This window comes from Rousettus aegyptiacus, unplaced genomic scaffold (assembly GCF_014176215.1).
Source record: "Rousettus aegyptiacus isolate mRouAeg1 unplaced genomic scaffold, mRouAeg1.p scaffold_m13_p_11, whole genome shotgun sequence".
NCBI classification, from domain to species: domain Eukaryota; kingdom Metazoa; phylum Chordata; class Mammalia; order Chiroptera; family Pteropodidae; genus Rousettus; species Rousettus aegyptiacus.
In genome coordinates, this window is record NW_023416286.1 from 57,565,251 (window position 1) to 57,583,615 (window position 18,365).

The 18,365-nt window shown below is 33.9% G+C and overlaps 2 protein-coding genes across 5 annotated transcripts in view; one reads left to right on the forward strand and one right to left on the reverse strand.

Moving 5' to 3' along the window:
- Positions 1-18,365, reverse strand: part of UBAC2 (UBA domain containing 2) — a 153,281-nt gene that overhangs the window by 115,724 nt on the left and 19,192 nt on the right. For both annotated transcript variants that reach the window (XM_016123172.2, XM_016123171.2), the window contains exons 2-4: positions 12,038-12,165; positions 9,929-10,048; positions 9,262-9,371 (exon numbers count right to left, since the gene is read on the reverse strand). In XM_016123172.2, the coding sequence (XP_015978658.2) occupies positions 9,262-9,371; positions 9,929-10,048; positions 12,038-12,165 (358 nt within the window). The remainder of the gene's footprint in view (positions 1-9,261; positions 9,372-9,928; positions 10,049-12,037; positions 12,166-18,365) is intronic.
- GPR18 (G protein-coupled receptor 18) lies at positions 62-17,419 on the forward strand. Of its 3 annotated transcripts, none has more exons than XM_016123173.2 (3): positions 62-321; positions 2,774-3,759; positions 17,308-17,419. In XM_016123173.2, exons 2-3 carry the CDS (start codon positions 2,808-2,810, stop codon positions 17,376-17,378), a joined length of 1,023 nt encoding a protein of 340 aa, XP_015978659.2. In that variant the 5' UTR covers positions 62-321; positions 2,774-2,807; the 3' UTR covers positions 17,379-17,419. The 3 variants fall into 3 exon arrangements, with proteins under 3 accessions (XP_015978659.2, XP_015978660.1, XP_036084727.1); XM_016123174.2 differs by lacking the exon at positions 17,308-17,419 and adding an exon at positions 12,519-12,562 and having other exon boundaries at positions 63-321; XM_036228834.1 differs by lacking the exon at positions 17,308-17,419 and adding an exon at positions 6,789-7,829 and having other exon boundaries at positions 63-321.

Sequence of the window (18,365 nt, forward strand, 5' to 3'; positions counted from 1 at the left end):
ATAAACAAATCATTTCTGAAAGAGAAAAACCACATCCAGGGTAAAGTCATAAGCTGAAAAAGCTTCATTTCAGAGAGTACTTCCTGAAAGAGGCAAAGCAACAATTACAGCCGAAAGAGTAACAACTCCTATACCCAGTATCATATTTGAAACAACTTTTAAAGCAACAGAAAAGCCTAAAACAAAAGAAATACAGCATTTCTTAAATATATTACTTCTAGAAAGAGCAATTTTAACACAAGAAACTCAAAGATATTTCTTCTATAGAACTGGGTATACTAAAGTCACTGTTCTCTAATACAGCCTTTTGATGGACAGGAGGTAAGTCACATTTAATTAACTTCACAGATTATCAGAAGTAATGTTGTACTTACTAAATTTCAAAATCATTGTTTTATTTTAATAATTCATTACTGAAACCATGTTGGTGAAGGACTTTGAATTGGGTTATGCTGTCATCTTACTGCATTAATATAATTTTTCACTTATTTTCAATACTGTTTTACATTACTAGTAAATATAATTTTTCGACTTAAGGAAAATGCTGATATGATAAATCATAAGTATATCTAAGAGTTGTCACTTGTTTTAAATTATATTGTTTCACAAAATGTACTTACAGGCTTTTAAGAAAAGACTATAATCATGGAATCAAAAGCTTTTAAAATGCTGACTTGAAAGCCAATCACTTTTCAATAATTATCCAAAAATTTACCTGTGTGCAGAGCACAACCTATACCGGCAATGCCTTTAAAACACATGCATCACACACGTTTTTTTAGCCTTAAGTAAATGAATTCGAGTGTTGGCTACATAAAAGCAGGCCTGAGCCCAAAACGGGAAAAAAAGACTTACTCAAAAATGGTTTGTAAATACAGAACTTATGTGGCAGAATTTGGGATGAGAACAGGTTGAAGGGCATCCTTATATTAAAAGGGGGGGAGGAAAAACCAAAATTTCACCTCCAATTGCTACTATTTAAAAATTCACTAAAAGTTAAAAATAAGAGTCAAATCTCCAAAATTATTCTCCTTTGTATGATACTGGAGATGTGGTTTTTCTATGTCATACTTTTCTTATTTGATAGAAATTAATAGTTTAGTCACACCAATATTTGGAAATACAATATTTTAATTAAAACAGGCTTTTAAATATGTAGAGATCTATTCCAAAATCATATTTAACCTAAATATTTTGCACACTAGCTGTAGTCGGGAAGTAAGGAAAGGAGATTAGAGGGAGGGAAGGAAGTCGAGGAAAAACAAACTCAAATTTCGTGTTTGTCCACAACAATTGTTCAAATTAATTTTAAATTATCAATAGCCCATGATGTCACTGACCAGAATGCTAGTCTCCCCCACAGTTTTCACTAAAGAGAGATTTGGGGCTGAATTAGAGGCAGACCACTCTGCAAATGACATTTTTGAAGGAAACTTTTCTTACACCTCCATATTTCAAGGGATGCCACAAGGTTCCATCTCTTTGTAGTGACTCTATTTTTAAAATCGCTGTTGGCATTGCATCATGGGTAATAAAAAGTTTCACAATGAAGTGGGTGTGGGGGGCAATGATATTTATAATCACGAAACTCCTTTCTATTAGAAATGGACATTTTTTTGGTGATGGTAATTAGTTTCTGCATATACATAAAGTTATTGACTTCTTATTAATAACTGTCTTTGATATTCCTTTTTAAAATTTAGTTTGACAAATAAAACAACATTTAAGCTGTATCTAGGTAGAGTGAGGGCATGAAATTTACTATACTAACAATATCTTATTCTCAAGGTGGTGCTTTCTGTGTACCACTGCAGCAGCTGAAATCTGCTTATAGGACAATGGTAAACACCATCTGGAAGACTCAGCGTTAGGCCCTGCCAACTGTGCATTAGGAATTAGCCCATCTGTTGTTCTAAGAGTCAAATTCTTGATACGTTGAGCATGCCACAGGACACTGGTGGTGCTTTTAGACCTATGATAATTTAGAGAGTATATAATACTATGAAGAAATGTTTATCACTTAAAAAAAAAAAAGGTTTAATGGCCAACTAGGCAAGTCTTCATTATTAAATTAGAGCGTAGTTGCTGAGGAACACCTAGCAAAAGATTGCTTCTTTCACTCAGCTATCAATTTGGCAAATATTTACTTCTTGAATATCTATAATTTACCCAATAAGCAATAGGGATATACCAGAAAAAAAGAAAGTTCCTGAACTCAAATGAGAAGTACTGTGACTCTTCAATAATTAACCAGTTATATGGTTCCTTTATTGGTTTCCTATTACATATTATATAGATTAAAATTATATTTAATAAGTAAAAATTCATTATCTGATATTACTAATCTGGGTTATGAACTAGTTAAACAGAATGATGATGATAAAAATGTGGCAAACTATACTCTAAGATTCAAAATTTAGAATGGCCTTTTCCCAGTTGGTCCCAATCAAAGAATGATCGTTACAGGTATAACTACTACTCAATTTCACACTATTGGGGGAAAACCATAAAGAAAAGGTTATCCTTTGGGGGAGAGGAGAGATAAAAATGAATAAATTTGCCGGTGCATTATGATACACCACTTTAATAGGTTAGTACATATTAGTAATAAGACCTAAGAAATGTATTAATAAATATTAAAACATGTATTGACTCTACAATATAAAATACTCTCAAAATTAAAATCCACTGACAGGCCAAGTTGAGTATAAGTTAAACATTTATTTTTCAGTGATGCATTTTATTCCTTCTATTCTTCTTGACTATTGTACAGTTTCTAAGTGTCATGCCCAGCAACAAGCTGTAAGATGACCACCTCTCACAATCAAGTTCAACCTGGCTCTTCTAACAGCTCATATCCAGATGAATACAAAATTGCAGCCCTTGTCTTCTACAGCTGTATCTTCATAATTGGATTATTTGTTAACATCACTGCTTTGTGGGTTTTCAGTTGTACTACCAAGAAGAGAACCACTGTAACAATCTATATGATGAATGTGGCATTATTGGACTTGATATTTATAATGAGCTTACCCTTTCGAATGTTTTATTATGTGAAAGGTGAATGGCCTTTTGGAGAGTACTTCTGCCAGATTCTCGGGGCTCTCACAGTATTTTATCCAAGTCTTGCACTATGGCTTCTTGCTTTTATTAGTGCTGACAGATACATGGCCATTGTGCAGCCAAAATATGCCAAAGAACTTAAAAAAACACGCAAAGCCATGCTGGCATGTGTGGGAATATGGATAATGACCTTGACAACCACTATCCCACTCCTACTGCTCTATGAAGACCCAGATAAAGCCTCCACCCCTGCCACCTGCCTGAAGATTTCAGATATCATCCACTTAAAAGCTATTAACATGTTGAACTTCACTCGACTGATATTTTTTTTCTTGACTCCTCTGTTCATTATGATTGGGTGCTACTTGGTCATTATTCACAGTCTCCTTCATGGTAGGACATCTAAGCTGAAACCAAAAGTCAAGGAGAAATCTATAAGGATCATCATCACGCTCATGGTACAGGTGCTGGTCTGCTTTATGCCTTTCCACATCTGTTTTGCCTTCCTGATGTTGAACGGGGATGAGAATAGTTACAGCCCCTGGGGAGCCTTTACCACCTTCCTCATGAACCTCAGCACCTGTCTGGATGTGATTCTCTACTACATTGTTTCAAAACAATTTCAGGCTCGGGTTATTAGTGTCATGCTATACCGCAATTACCTTCGGAGTGTGCGCAGAAAAAGCTTCCGATCTGGTAGTTTACGGTCACTAAGCAACATAAATAGTGAAATGTTATAAATGATATAGTTTCTTGTCTTCGATCTCTTTAAATTCACTTTACTAACTACTCTAGGATCAGTAGACATTCTGTATGATATTATCAAGTTCCTTCTCCCCTAAAAAAATAAACTTTGAAAACTCTTTTGTGGGATCTTCTTATAGAAACATAATATTCTGAAATATTCTAATTATTTATTTTTAAAACTTGGACACTTTTATGAGGTATTGGGAGATTTGTGTTTTATATTCAAGCTTTATCTAAATACATAATTGACTTAGCTTTTTTTGATTTAATTCTATGTGCAAGTGAATTCTGATGTCAATCAAGTCAGTAGGCAAAAAAAATCCAGCTACTGTTCAAAATAAGTTGATTCAAGTATTTTTCATTTAGATGCAGCTCAAATCTAACATACTGTGTTCTAAACCAAACTTTCAGGATACCTGCACTAACAAATATGTTCAACTCATCACTGTCGCTTGCTGCAGAGCGTATTTAGTGGAAGCAAGCTCCTGATGGGGCCTGTAGAAGGCATAGCCATCAGCTCTCCCCTACTGAATTCATTTCCTTTTGGGAACAGATCACAGTCATTTAATAAACACTAAGAGACGACTATGCGCCAGACTCTACTTAAGACAAATGAGGGAAATCTCTCCTAAGATCCTATTTCTGCCCAAAAATCCAAGTTCATTTTTATGACATGAGGTTTCTACTATACAGGAAATATCCTTCTCCAATGTAAAGAATTTGTTCTTCTTAGTGATTAAACATCTCCTTACAAAAGAGATCGATTTTTTTCCCCCAGGTCACATGTCAGTATAAAAAGCACTAGTCAGGGATCTTGCTATTTAATTTCCCCTAATAAACTAACAAACCAAGTAACTTAATAAAAAAAAAGTGAACTATAATTTGGTAAGCCCATATTCTAAATATTATGGAACTACACAATCACTTTCTAAAGGAATTTATAATCAAATCAATGCACTGGTTGTAAATGAGTTTATGTAATTAACATAAGTGAATTCATATTCTTAAAAAAAAACAGAGGAGCCTAACCATAAAACAGCATTTTAGTACTAGGAGATCCCTTAGTTGATCTTCTGGTCTAATCTTTGTTTTAAATATAAAAAAAAGGTAAGGTTCAGAGCTTATGTGACTTGCTCAGCTAAAGAACCAAGATTAGAACTCAAATTCAGTTCTCTTTCTATTTCAATTACTATTTTTTAAAAATAATAAAAAACAAATAAGCCTACAGAATGTAAACATTCTCACAGCTACATAAGATAAAGAAGTCAAGGTGATAGATGAAATTTCTTAACAAAGAGAAAAGAACTTGAAGTTTTTAGTTTGAATAGTCAGGCAAGCAGGATACTTTCATAAACATCTTTAAATGAATAACTATTTCTAAAACAATGGAAATAACTCCTGTATATGATATGTAGGATTACATATATACAGTCATTGCCTACTCTTAAACTTTACGGATGAATCTGTTCTTATGTAATTTATTAAATGACAAGTTCTCTGAAATGGCTTTTCTTGATGAGAAGAGTTTGAGAGCACAAAACACAACAAAAGGCTTTGTTAACACAATGTTGACAAAGTAAAAAAATGTATGTTGTGGTTTTCACAATAAAACTATAGATAATCTAAACAGTTAATTAAAAATAATTTTGTTCCATGATACAATCGGATACATTTAAACCTGCTATGTAAAAACTCAAAATTCCACTTTTCTGGAGGAGTTTGATTCTGGGAAACAATGTAACATTCACATTAAAATGAAAAAACAGGTATATAAGGACAAGTGTGTGATAGGCATGGGTTACTAGAAGCACCTAATACATAAAGCTTTTAATAATGGAGCTATTTTTATTTTTAAAACCTAATATTTATATTTTCTAAATTTAAATAATAGTCATCGGAATCTATCAGATGCCAAGTATAGTTTCTATGCAAAGCACGAGCAAAAGAGATGAACAGGTGTATGGTTCAAAGACCTTAGCTTACAGTCTTATGGGGCTATACTGTAATCAAGGCTATCCCTACAACATGAGTGAATATAAGGCAATGAGTACATTAAGTAAAACTAGTTCTCAAAGAGCTGATAGGGTGGCATAGAAGTCCCAGATAATGATAATGATAATGCAATGTAATAAATGTCAATAGGGATCTTAATAAATTTGTTGGAATACACATAAGAGGGCAATTAACACTACCAAAGGGTGACAGGGTACAGAAAGAAAACCAAATAGGTATAATAATACAAATACACAGCTTGTTAAGAAAGCTGAATGACTGATGGGGGAGTAGCTTGAAACACTGGATTGGGATCAGATTTGAGGGCTTTGAAGAGAGAGAAGAAAACCAATATATGGGGGGTGGAGGTTGCTACTGCTAGGATATTCACATACATCTAATTCTCTCCACTGCCCCATGAAGTATAAAGTAGGATTCTCAATTTACATATGAGGGTCATCTATAAACTGAGCTCAGGAAATGGAACTTGAGAGAAGTAACTTGCTCAAGATTACAAACTAGTAACATGTGGCAGACTGGAATCTCAATTCTGGTCTATCTGATGGCAAAACCATTCCCACTATTCTAGACTGCCTTAATGTCATCTTAGGAGAATTTGATTTTGATTCTGAAAAAAATGAGGATTCAAATGTTTTTAAAAGAAAGACTGGCATGGTTAAACCTGTATTTTAGAAAAATAACTTCTGATAACATTGCGTAGAATGCTTTAAATTTACAGGAAGACTAGTTAGAGAATCACAGCAAAAATCTAGGCAAAAGGCGATTAGAGTTTAGATTGAGATAATGACAGAGCAGAGGAGAGGGGATAAACAAATGATTTGTACAGGACTTCAAATTATTAAGACTTGGTGCCCTAATGCAATGATAAGAAGAGGGGAAGATTTCCGGCTTGGAAGACTGAGTAGACAGAAATGCCATTAACTGAAACACGGAGCACAGAAGGAAGAGGGGATGAGAGCACAGAGAGATCGGAAGAAACAAGAGCTTCTGAATAGGGCAGATTTTCTTTGAGATTTATAAGTCATTAGGAAATATGACTCTACAAAGATCAGAAAAGTAACACAAATTGGAAATATAGAGTTGGGAAACAAACAACAGATGCTAACTGTAGCTGACGTCATGGGAGTAAACAAGATAACCCAGAAAAAGCACTTGAGATAAGCTAGAAAGGAGCTACAGACAGTAAATAAGGTCAAAAAGGAGCAGGAGAGGGTAGTGTGCTGGAACTCAAGGGAGCAGGTTGTTTCATGAAACAGTGAAAGATCAAAAGCATTTAAAGGTGAAAGAAGCTGAAAATAAGCCACTGGCTTTAGAAATTAGTTGGATAATAGTGACCTTTACAAGAGAAGTTGTAAAAGTGATGACATTTAAAAAAAAAAAAAAGAAAGAAAGAAAAAGAAAGGGAGAGAATTAAATAAGAAGTGAAAAATTATAGAGAGAGCAGATAAATTTGGCATTGATGGGTAAGAAAAAGGTAACAAGATGTTAAGTGAAAAACACTGCAAGTTATAAAGCATGTTGACTTAAAAAAAAAGAAGGAATTTTGATGCTTTGCTACCGTCAAATAAAAGATATATTTACAAAATGCAAAATTTCTTTATTGAAGTAAAGATGTTCTAAGTAGTCTGTGTTTGAGAAAGTTTCAAGATGCTAAGAAGTTATACAGTAATGTTTCATGATTTGAAAAGAAAAGACAAATATTCAGATGATGGCTGAATTAACATTTATATTGTCTTTCAGAAGAGGATCTTATAACTTTAATTTACTCAAGTTTGCAACATTTGCTACAAGCTAAGATTTAAATAGGTAAATGCTTTATTGCCCCAAGAATGAGTAAAAATGTCCCTACCAACTCAAAACTGTATCAATTTTCTTTATATGTACCAGTTAATAGGATTCCATAAAAAAATAAATGTCACTCAGGTAAAGAAATAACTGTCATTCGACTCAATGCACAATAAAAAAAAAAAAAAAAAAAAAGAGGTCATCAGACATCAGACAAGGGGACAATGTAAACAAGAGTTAAAAGCTGTTACTACCCATCCCCAAAATTTATTCTAAGACAAACACACATTATACATATACACCCTTCCATAACTCAGTAGGTCTTACAGACCAAAAAGAATTGACCTGAATGAGAAATATCTGGGAAAAACTAATGATTTAGTAATGCTGCTGCTTTTCTGAATCAACAAAGAATCATTATTGATGACTACACTATTTTCCACAATAGCAGAATGGTCAACTGAACTTCTCAATCTCAATACAATTACAACCTGTGGAACTCAACAAAAACTGCATTATAATTATGACAAAGAATTTTATGTCAAATATTATTCAGACTCATACATTATCAAAACACTTAAAGGTCAACACTCATTCCAACCATAATTCAGTAAATCCCATAAAGGGCAGCTATACTGTAAATATTAACAATGTAAATATGAAAGCTATTAGATCACTAACCATATTTTTAAAATAGAGAACCAAAGTGAATTTGAATCAAGATACATACAATTGTCTTAAAAACACAAATTCGAAATTAAAATAAGGTTGAAGTTAATACACACAGAAGTTTAAATATCTGGTTTCTTTATTTCAAAGTGTCTCTCAAATACAGTCTCAGATACTTAATTCAGAGATGCTTTAAGTTCACTTATATGTGCTAACAACTCCACTCCTAGATACTAGATATTTCATAGACTAATACATGTTTTTTTGTTTTGTTTTTAACGATTAACGCAATATGAAAGCATATCTAATCTGAGTTAGGTTGGCCACCACAGGTTAGTTAAACTGTAATCTACATATTGACTTTATCTTTGGTGGAAGTATATAAACAAAATCAATTTTAAAAACATCATTTTTCATGGCCATTAGTAGCTGATAGATGGTCATGGGGATGGGGAGCATGGTATAGGGAATGCAGTCAGCAGTAATGGCTATGTGTAGAGCCAGAGGAGTGATAGAGTAATTGGAGGCTGTTTCATAAACTATATAAATGTCTAACCAATGTATTTTATACTTGAAACTTATAATAAATTAAAATAAAATGCTAAAAAAACATTCTTCAGAAACTTCACATTTTCGTTTCCTAATCTAACCTAAATTTTGTATTTTTGTGTTTAGTTCACAAAATTTCAAAGACAAAATTTCACGATACAAACACACAACATTAATTCTACTCTTCAGAAACAGAACAGGAAATTCATTAAAAATTATCTAAAATATAGGATTTCAAAGGTAAAAAAGTGAGTGTAAAATAAATTCTGTTTCAAGAACATAATGAAAATGTAAGTATAGACTGGATTTTTTATACATAAAATCAATTTTGCTATATCTAAAAGGTTAAAATATTCTTTTTCTGACTTTCACATACGATAATGCTTTAAATTAAATTTAAGTTGTAAATTAAGCTAATCTTTGAGAGCTACTTACAATCCAGAAGGCAAATTCCTGGATGTAGTGATACCAAAGGAATACCACACAGCTTCAACGAGGATGCAGTCAACCAAGGCTGACAAAACCCAGGAACCCAGCAAAAAGGACTAAAATTAAACAGGAAGTATATTATATAGAGGAGTCTTCTAAAAATAAACATTTATTTAGTTAGAACAAGTTCAGATATATATGTGTGTGTGTGTGTGTGTGTGTGTGTGTATATGCTTTTTTAAGTTTGTTTTTATTAGAATAAACTTTTCAAAATGAGGGAGTAAAACTATACTTTATTGGTCAAATTCATTAACTTCCATAATTTCTAAGAATGTTGAAGAAAAGATATTATAGCATGATTTATGTTTAACGAGTAACACAAAAATCAATTAACCAAAAAAAGTGACTAAAATTTCATTAAAGTCAAAATCCTAATTAAAATTTTTATCACCTACTCAGACCTGATATTATCTATCATCATCATTATTTTATTATGCTAGTGGCTTAAATTTAAAATTTTTCTTTGGTTAACATCCATGTTCCAATTCAGACAGAGGACCATGTAATTAAGAGATAATTGTTAATAACAAAATAAAACTATTTAAATATAAGAAAAACACACAAAAAAATGTTTTTCTATAACAATAGCAAAGGGAAATACATAAAAACTTACTGCAAATTTTCTGCTTCCATATCTTCTTTCAAATATCCTAAAATTATAAATAAGCAGACTACTGCAGAAAGTATCTTTCAAATCAAGGCAAATTATTCTTCCACATATCAGCCTCCAAATCTAGATAGGGATTTTAAAAAGAACAATAAATAAGAGTAAGATTTGTTCAGGTAGCTTCCTTAGCAAGTTTATTACATTTACTTTATACTGTTTATTATTTTAAACTTTAATTTAAGCAAAATAATCATGCACAGAGAAAAGGAAAACTACATATGCATCTTCTCTAAGAAATGAGCTCCTCTCTCCTATTAAAAATTCCTTCCATGTAACAGCATAAAGGGTACTTAAAATTTTTTTGCTTATTATTATAAGAAAACATACTCTAAGACAACAAAAAAATTCCTGTAAAAATTTAGGAACATGTTTAATATGGTAAAAAAAATTATATACACGAGCTGGAATGAAAGCCGAACAGATGTTCATTTTTATGCTACTAAATCAAAATTGTAACTGAAAAGCAAGTTAGGGATAAAATCAGTAATATACATTACTGAGCTTAATTTAATGATCAATCCACTTCGTAGCAATTTGTAGAAGGCAATTTATGGTCACTGTTGCTAAATATTACTAGGTTCAAATTTTTTAAATAATTTAACTTTATTTAAATCAATTTCTGGTTTGGTGAGAAACATATGAGGGAATATACACAGAAGAAAGCCACTCAGAGGTCTATTTTGAGTCTTCTTAAAATTTTCCAGATTTTTAAAGATAATCCCAATAACATCTGAAAAACATTTTGATAATATTTCCCCCTCATAATTACCTTATAAGATAGGTAAAGCAAATATTAACCTTATCTCTTTTTTATGCGTTGTTTTTATATTGGTAAAACATACATAAAATAAAATTTCTCATTTTAATTATCTTTAAATATATAATTCAGTGGTATTAAGAACATTCACAATGTTGGATTCCCATCACCACTATTTCCAGATCTTTTTTACGGTCCCAAGCAGAAATTCTGTATCTATTAAATAAAAACTCCTCATTCTCCCTTCTCCTCAGCCTCTGGTAACCATTACTCTACTTTATGTCTCTAAGAATTTGAATGTTCTAGGTACCTGATATGAATAGAATCACACAATGTATTTCCTTTTACATCTGGCTTATTTCATTTTGCATAATGTCTTTAAGGTCCATGTTTAAGCATGTATTAGAGCTTTATTACTTTTAATAGCTAAATAATATACATATATATGTACTCTAAAAATATGTATATATATTTTAAAGTTTATTCAGGTGATTCTAATGTGCAGCCATGTTAAGAACCATTGCATTATAGCAACAGAAATAATACAGAAGTTATAGTATATTCTGACAGAAAGTGGTAGTATGAATAAATAACTAAAGACCTTCACAAGAACTTTGAGAAGCCAATGTGAACAATGGAATTAATTACATCATTATGAAGCACAGCTGTCAGTATTCAAGAAGTGAATTATTGTGCTTAAATTAGCTAATCAAGTATTTAGCAAAGAAAAGGTGGCAGTTTGTACACCATAATTTGCACTAACACTCCAAAATCCACAGACAAGACCCAGTACAAGCATTTTCAATGAGATAAGCCCATCAATCTTGAAAATCAGAGTTCTGCTCTTCCTAGCAGTGAAAGCCCAAGAGACATTTCCTACTTGGTTTAACCACTACTATAAAAGTAATTCATAGATTCAGTTAGAGCTAAAAGAGCCTAGACCATCCAGTTTTCAAACTGACATAGGTTTTAGAAAATATTAAAAATGTATAATAATCATTAAAAAACAGATTTAATGTTTTTAATCCTCTTGAAATTATAAATTGCATTTCTATGAGTAAAATTAGTGAAACTGAAGAGATGTGCCTAGTACTGCAATCGCTTTATTATAATCTGCTTTGCTGAAAATATCAATAAATAAAATTAGAAACTTACTTGTTAATGAAATATTAATGATAAATAGTATATCTTACAAATTTAGAGGCTTTGAGAGACTAAGAACAGCAGAAAGAAAAGGCAAATCAAGAAAAAAAAAAATCTGCCTTCTCTCTCTCAAAGGCCAAAGAGGCAGAGCTCACCTGGAAGTCATCCTTGACTGCTTGGAGGTCATACACGAAGAATCTCTGACAGTGTGGCAGGAGGAGGGCCAGCAAAAGAGACAGGGCACTGGGAACCAGTAAAAGACTTTTAGACAGAGGTGCCTTGTCTGGAGGGAGAAAGGAAACCACTTTCAGAATAATTGTTCTTAAGATTTAAAAAGCAAGTGAATTCACTTTTAAAAATTAGAATGAAAACTAACTTCACGAACTCTAAAATTTAATCCTCATTAACATATATTTCAAAATATATACCTGCAGAGGTAAGTTACCAAAGAGCATTGGAAAACAAGTGGAATTCACTAGCAGAGGCTTCACTGTCAGTTGGCTCTTAAACGAGACCAAACCAAGTTTACGGCGATTAACTTCCATAGAATACCTTTCAGAAAAGAGTCACCAAAGTGTAACAAATTGGAAGAGTATATTTTCTTTCAAATCAACCAGTTAGTTCCTGAGCATGCAGGGGATTCAAAAAAATTAAAATATGGCTAAAAGTGCTAACATTGCAGACTGCAGTGGCCTACTGAGATTTTCTACCATGAGTAAGTCTGGAGCCCAAGTCTGTTTTCCATTTACAGCCTTGTCTAAATCTTATGCAGCCATCAAATTATAGCTCAATTTCCACTTCCCTCCATGTGTCTCAGTGAAGCATTTTATTTATTTATTATTTGTTTTAATTTTTAAAAAATTTTTATTCAATTCATTGGGGTGACATTGGTTAATAAAATTATATAGGTTTCAAGTGTACAATTCAATAATCGTGATCATCTATCTGTATACTGCATTGTGTGTTCACCACTCAAAATCAAATCTCCTTCCATTACCATATATTTGACCCCCTTTACCCTTATTTTTTGATTTTTCAATTACATTGACATGCGATATCACATTAGTTTCAAGTGTACAGCACAGTGGTTAGACATTTATCTAACTTACAAAGTGACTCCTCCCATAAGTCTAGTATCCACCTGGCACCATGCACAGTTATTACAGTATTACTGACCATATCAATGAAGCATTTCAGCCTAAGGGACCTTTCCCCGACTCTGCACCTGTTTCCAGGTGCAACTTTAATATGCAGGGTTTTGTACCTGTTTTGCCATCCTGACTACATTAAAGATTCCTAAAGGGAGGCCACCTGTCTTCTCTGCTCTATATTGGCAATAAAGCCTAGCACAGCCCCCTGTACCTATGAAACATTCAGATCATCAACAGGCAAGACCACAGAAAAGTATCATCGATGAGAACATTCTCACACTGTGTGAGGTACACTTTAATCATATTCATAAGAAATTCCCTGATAGTCAATTTACTAGTTACAGTTGTTAATGTGGTTAGTGCACTTGTTTAAGTATATAAAAATAGACCAACTGTTTCCTCTCTGGTCTTGCAACATCTAAATTGGAACCAATAGTAAAGTGGTTGCACAGTGTCTTTGTGACTGAGGTACCATCAAGGCTCCAGGGAATCTAAAAGCTAACAGAGCTCCCCATTGCCTCAATAAGTACAGGAGATATAATGAGTATACCTCAAAAGTCTAGCAGAGCACCATGGCTGTGAGCTTAACCCACCTAAATTCTATCTCAAGCAATTTAACCTTCAGTTTTCCTCACCTGTAAAATGAAGATAAGAAAAGCTACCTCAAATGTGTTATGAGAAGTAAATGAAATAAAGAATAAATATAGGGGAAACTACTCCTACCACTGCAATCACAACACTCAGAAGAACAGGGTTCTTGGTTAAAGGCAAGCTCCTTTATTATTCTGACAGGACCAAAGATGGAGCAGGGGGGATGTAGGTACACCTTGAAGGGGCAGCTAGGATCATGCTTCCTTCTTCAACCTTGGCTTCTACCTATTTTTGTAAAATGGCTCCCATCATTCCTGCCTCTTCCAGGGCAACTCAATGTTACTGGAGAAAATCACACAACTGAGCTATAAGATTTCACCGTAGGTTCATGGTCTCAAATCTCAAACTGACACTCTCCACTGACCAGCAATTCTACTGCTTTTCTCTGTAAGTCTGCTCTTCACCTTCTTATTTGATACCATCTGCTTGCCACTCTCTCCTCAAACCTCCTTGCTCCACACTTCCAACTTGGCTTACATGTCACCAAATGAATAAACAAATGACTTGCTTTAGTATTCTCAATCATTCTCTTAAAGTAATAAGCACCTAGTATTGACCATGCATTATCGTAGGCCCTGGGGTACAGCAGTACATAACTGACAAAAGTCCCTCCTTTTGTAGTATTTACAGTCTAAACAGGAGAGAAAAGAAAATATACAAAGCAAGGTAAATATGTATTATGTCAGATGCAAATAAATGCTATAGAAAAATTGAGGAGGGTAAAGAGTGTGGCCATGTCATCCACCATGGATTTCCTGGTCTCTTTCAAGATACGTGATAGAACTGCCACCACCCATCCCCATCTGTAACTGGAGTTAGGAATAGCAACATGACTTGCTTTGGCCACGCCAATGTGTTAGAATGTCAATGTGTTAGACGCTATCTCCAGGCAGATACATGAGGAACCAGTCAATGGGCTTTCCCTCTACCAATACTCAAGGTGGTGGCTGTGCTATCGGGCAGATCCTGGAGTTAAAGACAATGTGGAGTAGACTTCGCAGGTGACCTGCAATAGAGGGATACTGTCAGTGAGAAACAAACCTTGTCATTTTAGGCCCCTGATATTTTGGAGTTGTTTGCTACTGCAGCATAACTTAGCTTATCCTGGTTTGGTGGAAAACACTGTTAGCAGGGAGAGAGGGGTGCCATTTTACATGGGGTGGTTAGAAGGCCCTTCTGATAAAGTGAGATTTAAGTAAAGACCTGAGGAAGTGGGCCTTGCAGATAGCTGAGGGAACAGTATTCCTAGCAGAGGAAAGAACAAGTACAAAAGCTTTGAGACAGGTACACGCTCAACATGATTAAGAAACAGTAAGTCTGCCAAGGCAGCTAAAAGCAGAATAAGCACAAGGCAGACAGGCAGAACATGAGGTCAAAGAAGTATGAGAGCAAAGAGTGTAGAGCCCCATAGGCCACTATAAGGACTTGAACCTTTCCTCTGAGAGTGATGGGATGCTTTTGAGAGGTTTCAGTAGGGGTATCACATGATCAGATATGTTTTCAAAGGATCGGTTTGGTTGCTAAATTGAGAAGGGATCACATGAAGGCAAGTGTAAAAGAAGGAAGACAAGTAAGGGGGCTATCATGATCATCCAAGCAAGAGGTGCTGATGCCCTGGGCCAGGGTGGTTTAGGTGAGGGTAGTGAAAGTGGTCAGAATTGGGAGATGTTTTGAAGGTACAATGAGCAGGATTTGCTGACTGGGTAGAGAATAAGGGCAAACAGAGAAGTCGAGGCTGACTCTAAAATTTTGGTTTTGAGCAACCGGAATAACTATTGCCAATTACTAAGATGCGAAATTCTGTTACCCTTGCCCTTATCATGCCTATAAGATCTGAGCCCATCCCAAACCCCCAACTCTTATCCTTACCCCTGCCAGGACCCTGCCCTCTACACCAGTGCTATTCAAAGTAACCAGTCCACAAGCTGCTACCAGTCCACAGCAAGGTAAGGAGTTTGTGCCAGAATGTGAACCAACACGCTGTATCCTTCATGGAGGAAATCCTGCTATGGAAAAATATCAACTGAACATGTGCTCTGCTCAAATGTAACTTTATTTGTGAATATCTCATATAAGACTCTATCCACTTTGTTCTGGTTTATTTTTTTTTTCACAGTACTTATCAACAACTAACTTATTAAATAGTGATTCATAAAATCTATGATTCAAACTAATTGTAAGATACTACTATTTTAAGTGTCACTAAAAAAGAAACACTGACAAATACAATTCTAAGACATCATCGACTATAAGGTACACCTCAATTTTAGAAATACTAGGGAAAATGCAATTTAGAATCAAGAAATATATTTCCTTGTGTATCTTCCCATTCTTGGTCCCCACTAGAATATAAACTTTTTGAAGGCAGCAACTTTGTCAAGTACGTTTATTGCTACAGTATTCCCCATGCCTATAACTGGACATGGCCTGTTATAAAGGAAGTCAATAAGGGTTTATTTAATGAAAGGTGATTGATGTATAAGAGGTGCTCAATAAATAGTGGTGGAAAAAACCCAAGTGTCCATCAATGGGTAAGTGAATAAACAAAATGGGATATATACATACAGAGGAATATTTATTCCCTTTTAAAAAGGAAGGAAGTTATGACACATGCTACAACATGAATAACCTTGTGGACATTATGCTGAGTAAAATAAACCAGACACAAACAGATAAATACTGTATGAGTACACTTATATGAAGTACCTACGTAGTCATATCATAAAGACAAGAAGTAGACTGGTGGTTGTCAGAGCTGGGGACAGAGAAATGAGTTGTTTATTGGGTATAGAGATGCACAACAATGTGAATATACTTAATGCCACTGCAGTAAAAATGATTAAGATGGTAAAATTTATGTTGTGTATATTTTACAACAAATAAAAATAAAGAATAAGAATAAAATACTTAATGAATTAATAACTGACCCTATTTATAAAACCATTTTAATCCTGCCCAGGACTAAACAAACTCCTAAAGATATAGATCTGTTAACTTAAATCAGGTAATTCCACTTTTAAGTCCTCCTCCTAAGATGAGCAAATTTCAGATCCCAAAAGCCTATGTGAAAACTGAAAGAACTGTAAAGAGAAACATAAATCCATAACTACCATTGGAGACTTCAGCACTCCTCTTTCAGTAATCAATAATACAAGGCGGAAAATCAGTGTTATGGACTGAAGTATGTCTCCCCAAAGTTCATGTGCTGAAGCATTAATTCCCAATGTGACTGTGTTTGGAGATAGGGCTTTTAAAAAGGTATTTAAGGTTAAGTGAGGTCATAGGTGGGACCCTAATTGAATCTGTCTTATAAGAATAGGAAGAGACTCCAGGGATACATACACAGAGGAAAGACCATGTGAGTATGCAGAGAGAAAATAGCTATCTATAACCCAAGGAGAGGCCTCAGTAAAAAACAAACTTGCCAATACCTTGATTTTGAACTTCCAGCCTCCAGACCTGCGAGAAAATAAGTTTCTGTTGATTAAGCGCTTCAGTCTGTGGTATGTTGTTATGGCAATCAGTAAGAATATAGACTTGAAAAATAATATCAATCAATTTGACCTGATTGACATTTATAGAGCAGTCTACTCAACAGTGGCAATTTACACATTTTTTTCAAGTGCATGTGGAATATTCCCCAAAGGCAGACCACAGTTCGAGCTGTAAAACATACCTCAATAAATTTAATTAAAATCATACCAAGTTATGTCCCTGACTATAACAGAATTAAACTAGAAATCAACAGAAGATAGATGGAAAATTCCCTAAATACCTGAAAATTAAACATACTTCTAATAATATCTGGGTTAAAGAGGGAGTAACAGAGGAAATTAGAATATATGTTAAATAGATTAAAAAGTAAAAGTACAACCAATCAAATTTGTGGGCTGTAAATAAAGCAGTGTTTAGAGGAAAATTTACAGCATTAAGTGTTTATATAGGAAAAGGTCTCAAATGACGATGTAGGCTACAAGTTTAAAAATTAAAGAGCAAATTAAACTCTAAAAAAAGTAGACAGAAAGAAAGAATTAAGAACAGAAATCAATGAACTAGAAAACCAAAATATAACAGAGAAACATCAATGAAACTAAAGCTGATTGAAATTAATAAAATTAACACACTTCTAGCAGGACTGATCAGGTGAAAAAGAAAAGACATAATTCCCAGTATCAGGAATGAAGGAAGGAACATCACAACAGATCCCATAGACATTAACAGAATAATAAAGGTTGGCACAACATTGTGAAATGTACTTAATGCTATTGGACTGTATATTTAAAAATGGCTTCAATGGTAAATTTTATGTATGTACTTTTTAGCACAAATAATTTTTTAAAAGATAATAAAAGAATATTAGAAATATTTTGCCCATAAATTTGACAACTTAGGTGAAACACACAAATTCCTTGAAAGATACAATCTACTAAAGCTCACCCCAAAAGAAACAAATAACTTGAATAGTTCTATAGAAATGAAGAAATTGAATTGATAGTTAAAAGTCTTCCAACAAAGAAAACTACAGGCCTTATTGCTTCACTGGAGAATTCTACCAAGCATTTAAGGGAAAAAGAATACCAAATCTATACAAACTCTTCCACCATGTAGAAAAGGAGAGAATACTTCCCAACTCTTTTTATGAGGCCAACATTACACCGATACCAAAACCAGACAAAGACGT

Bases quoted from the DNA above. Each gene is read 5' to 3' on its own strand.
- GPR18 (XM_016123173.2), top strand. From the start codon at position 2,808: ATGACCACCTCTCACAATCAAGTTCAACCTGGCTCTTCTAACAGCTCA. The intron at 3,760-17,307 runs GTAGTTTACGGT...ATTTTTTTCAAG, and splicing joins CAGAAAAAGCTTCCGATCTG to TGCATGTGGAATATTCCCCA.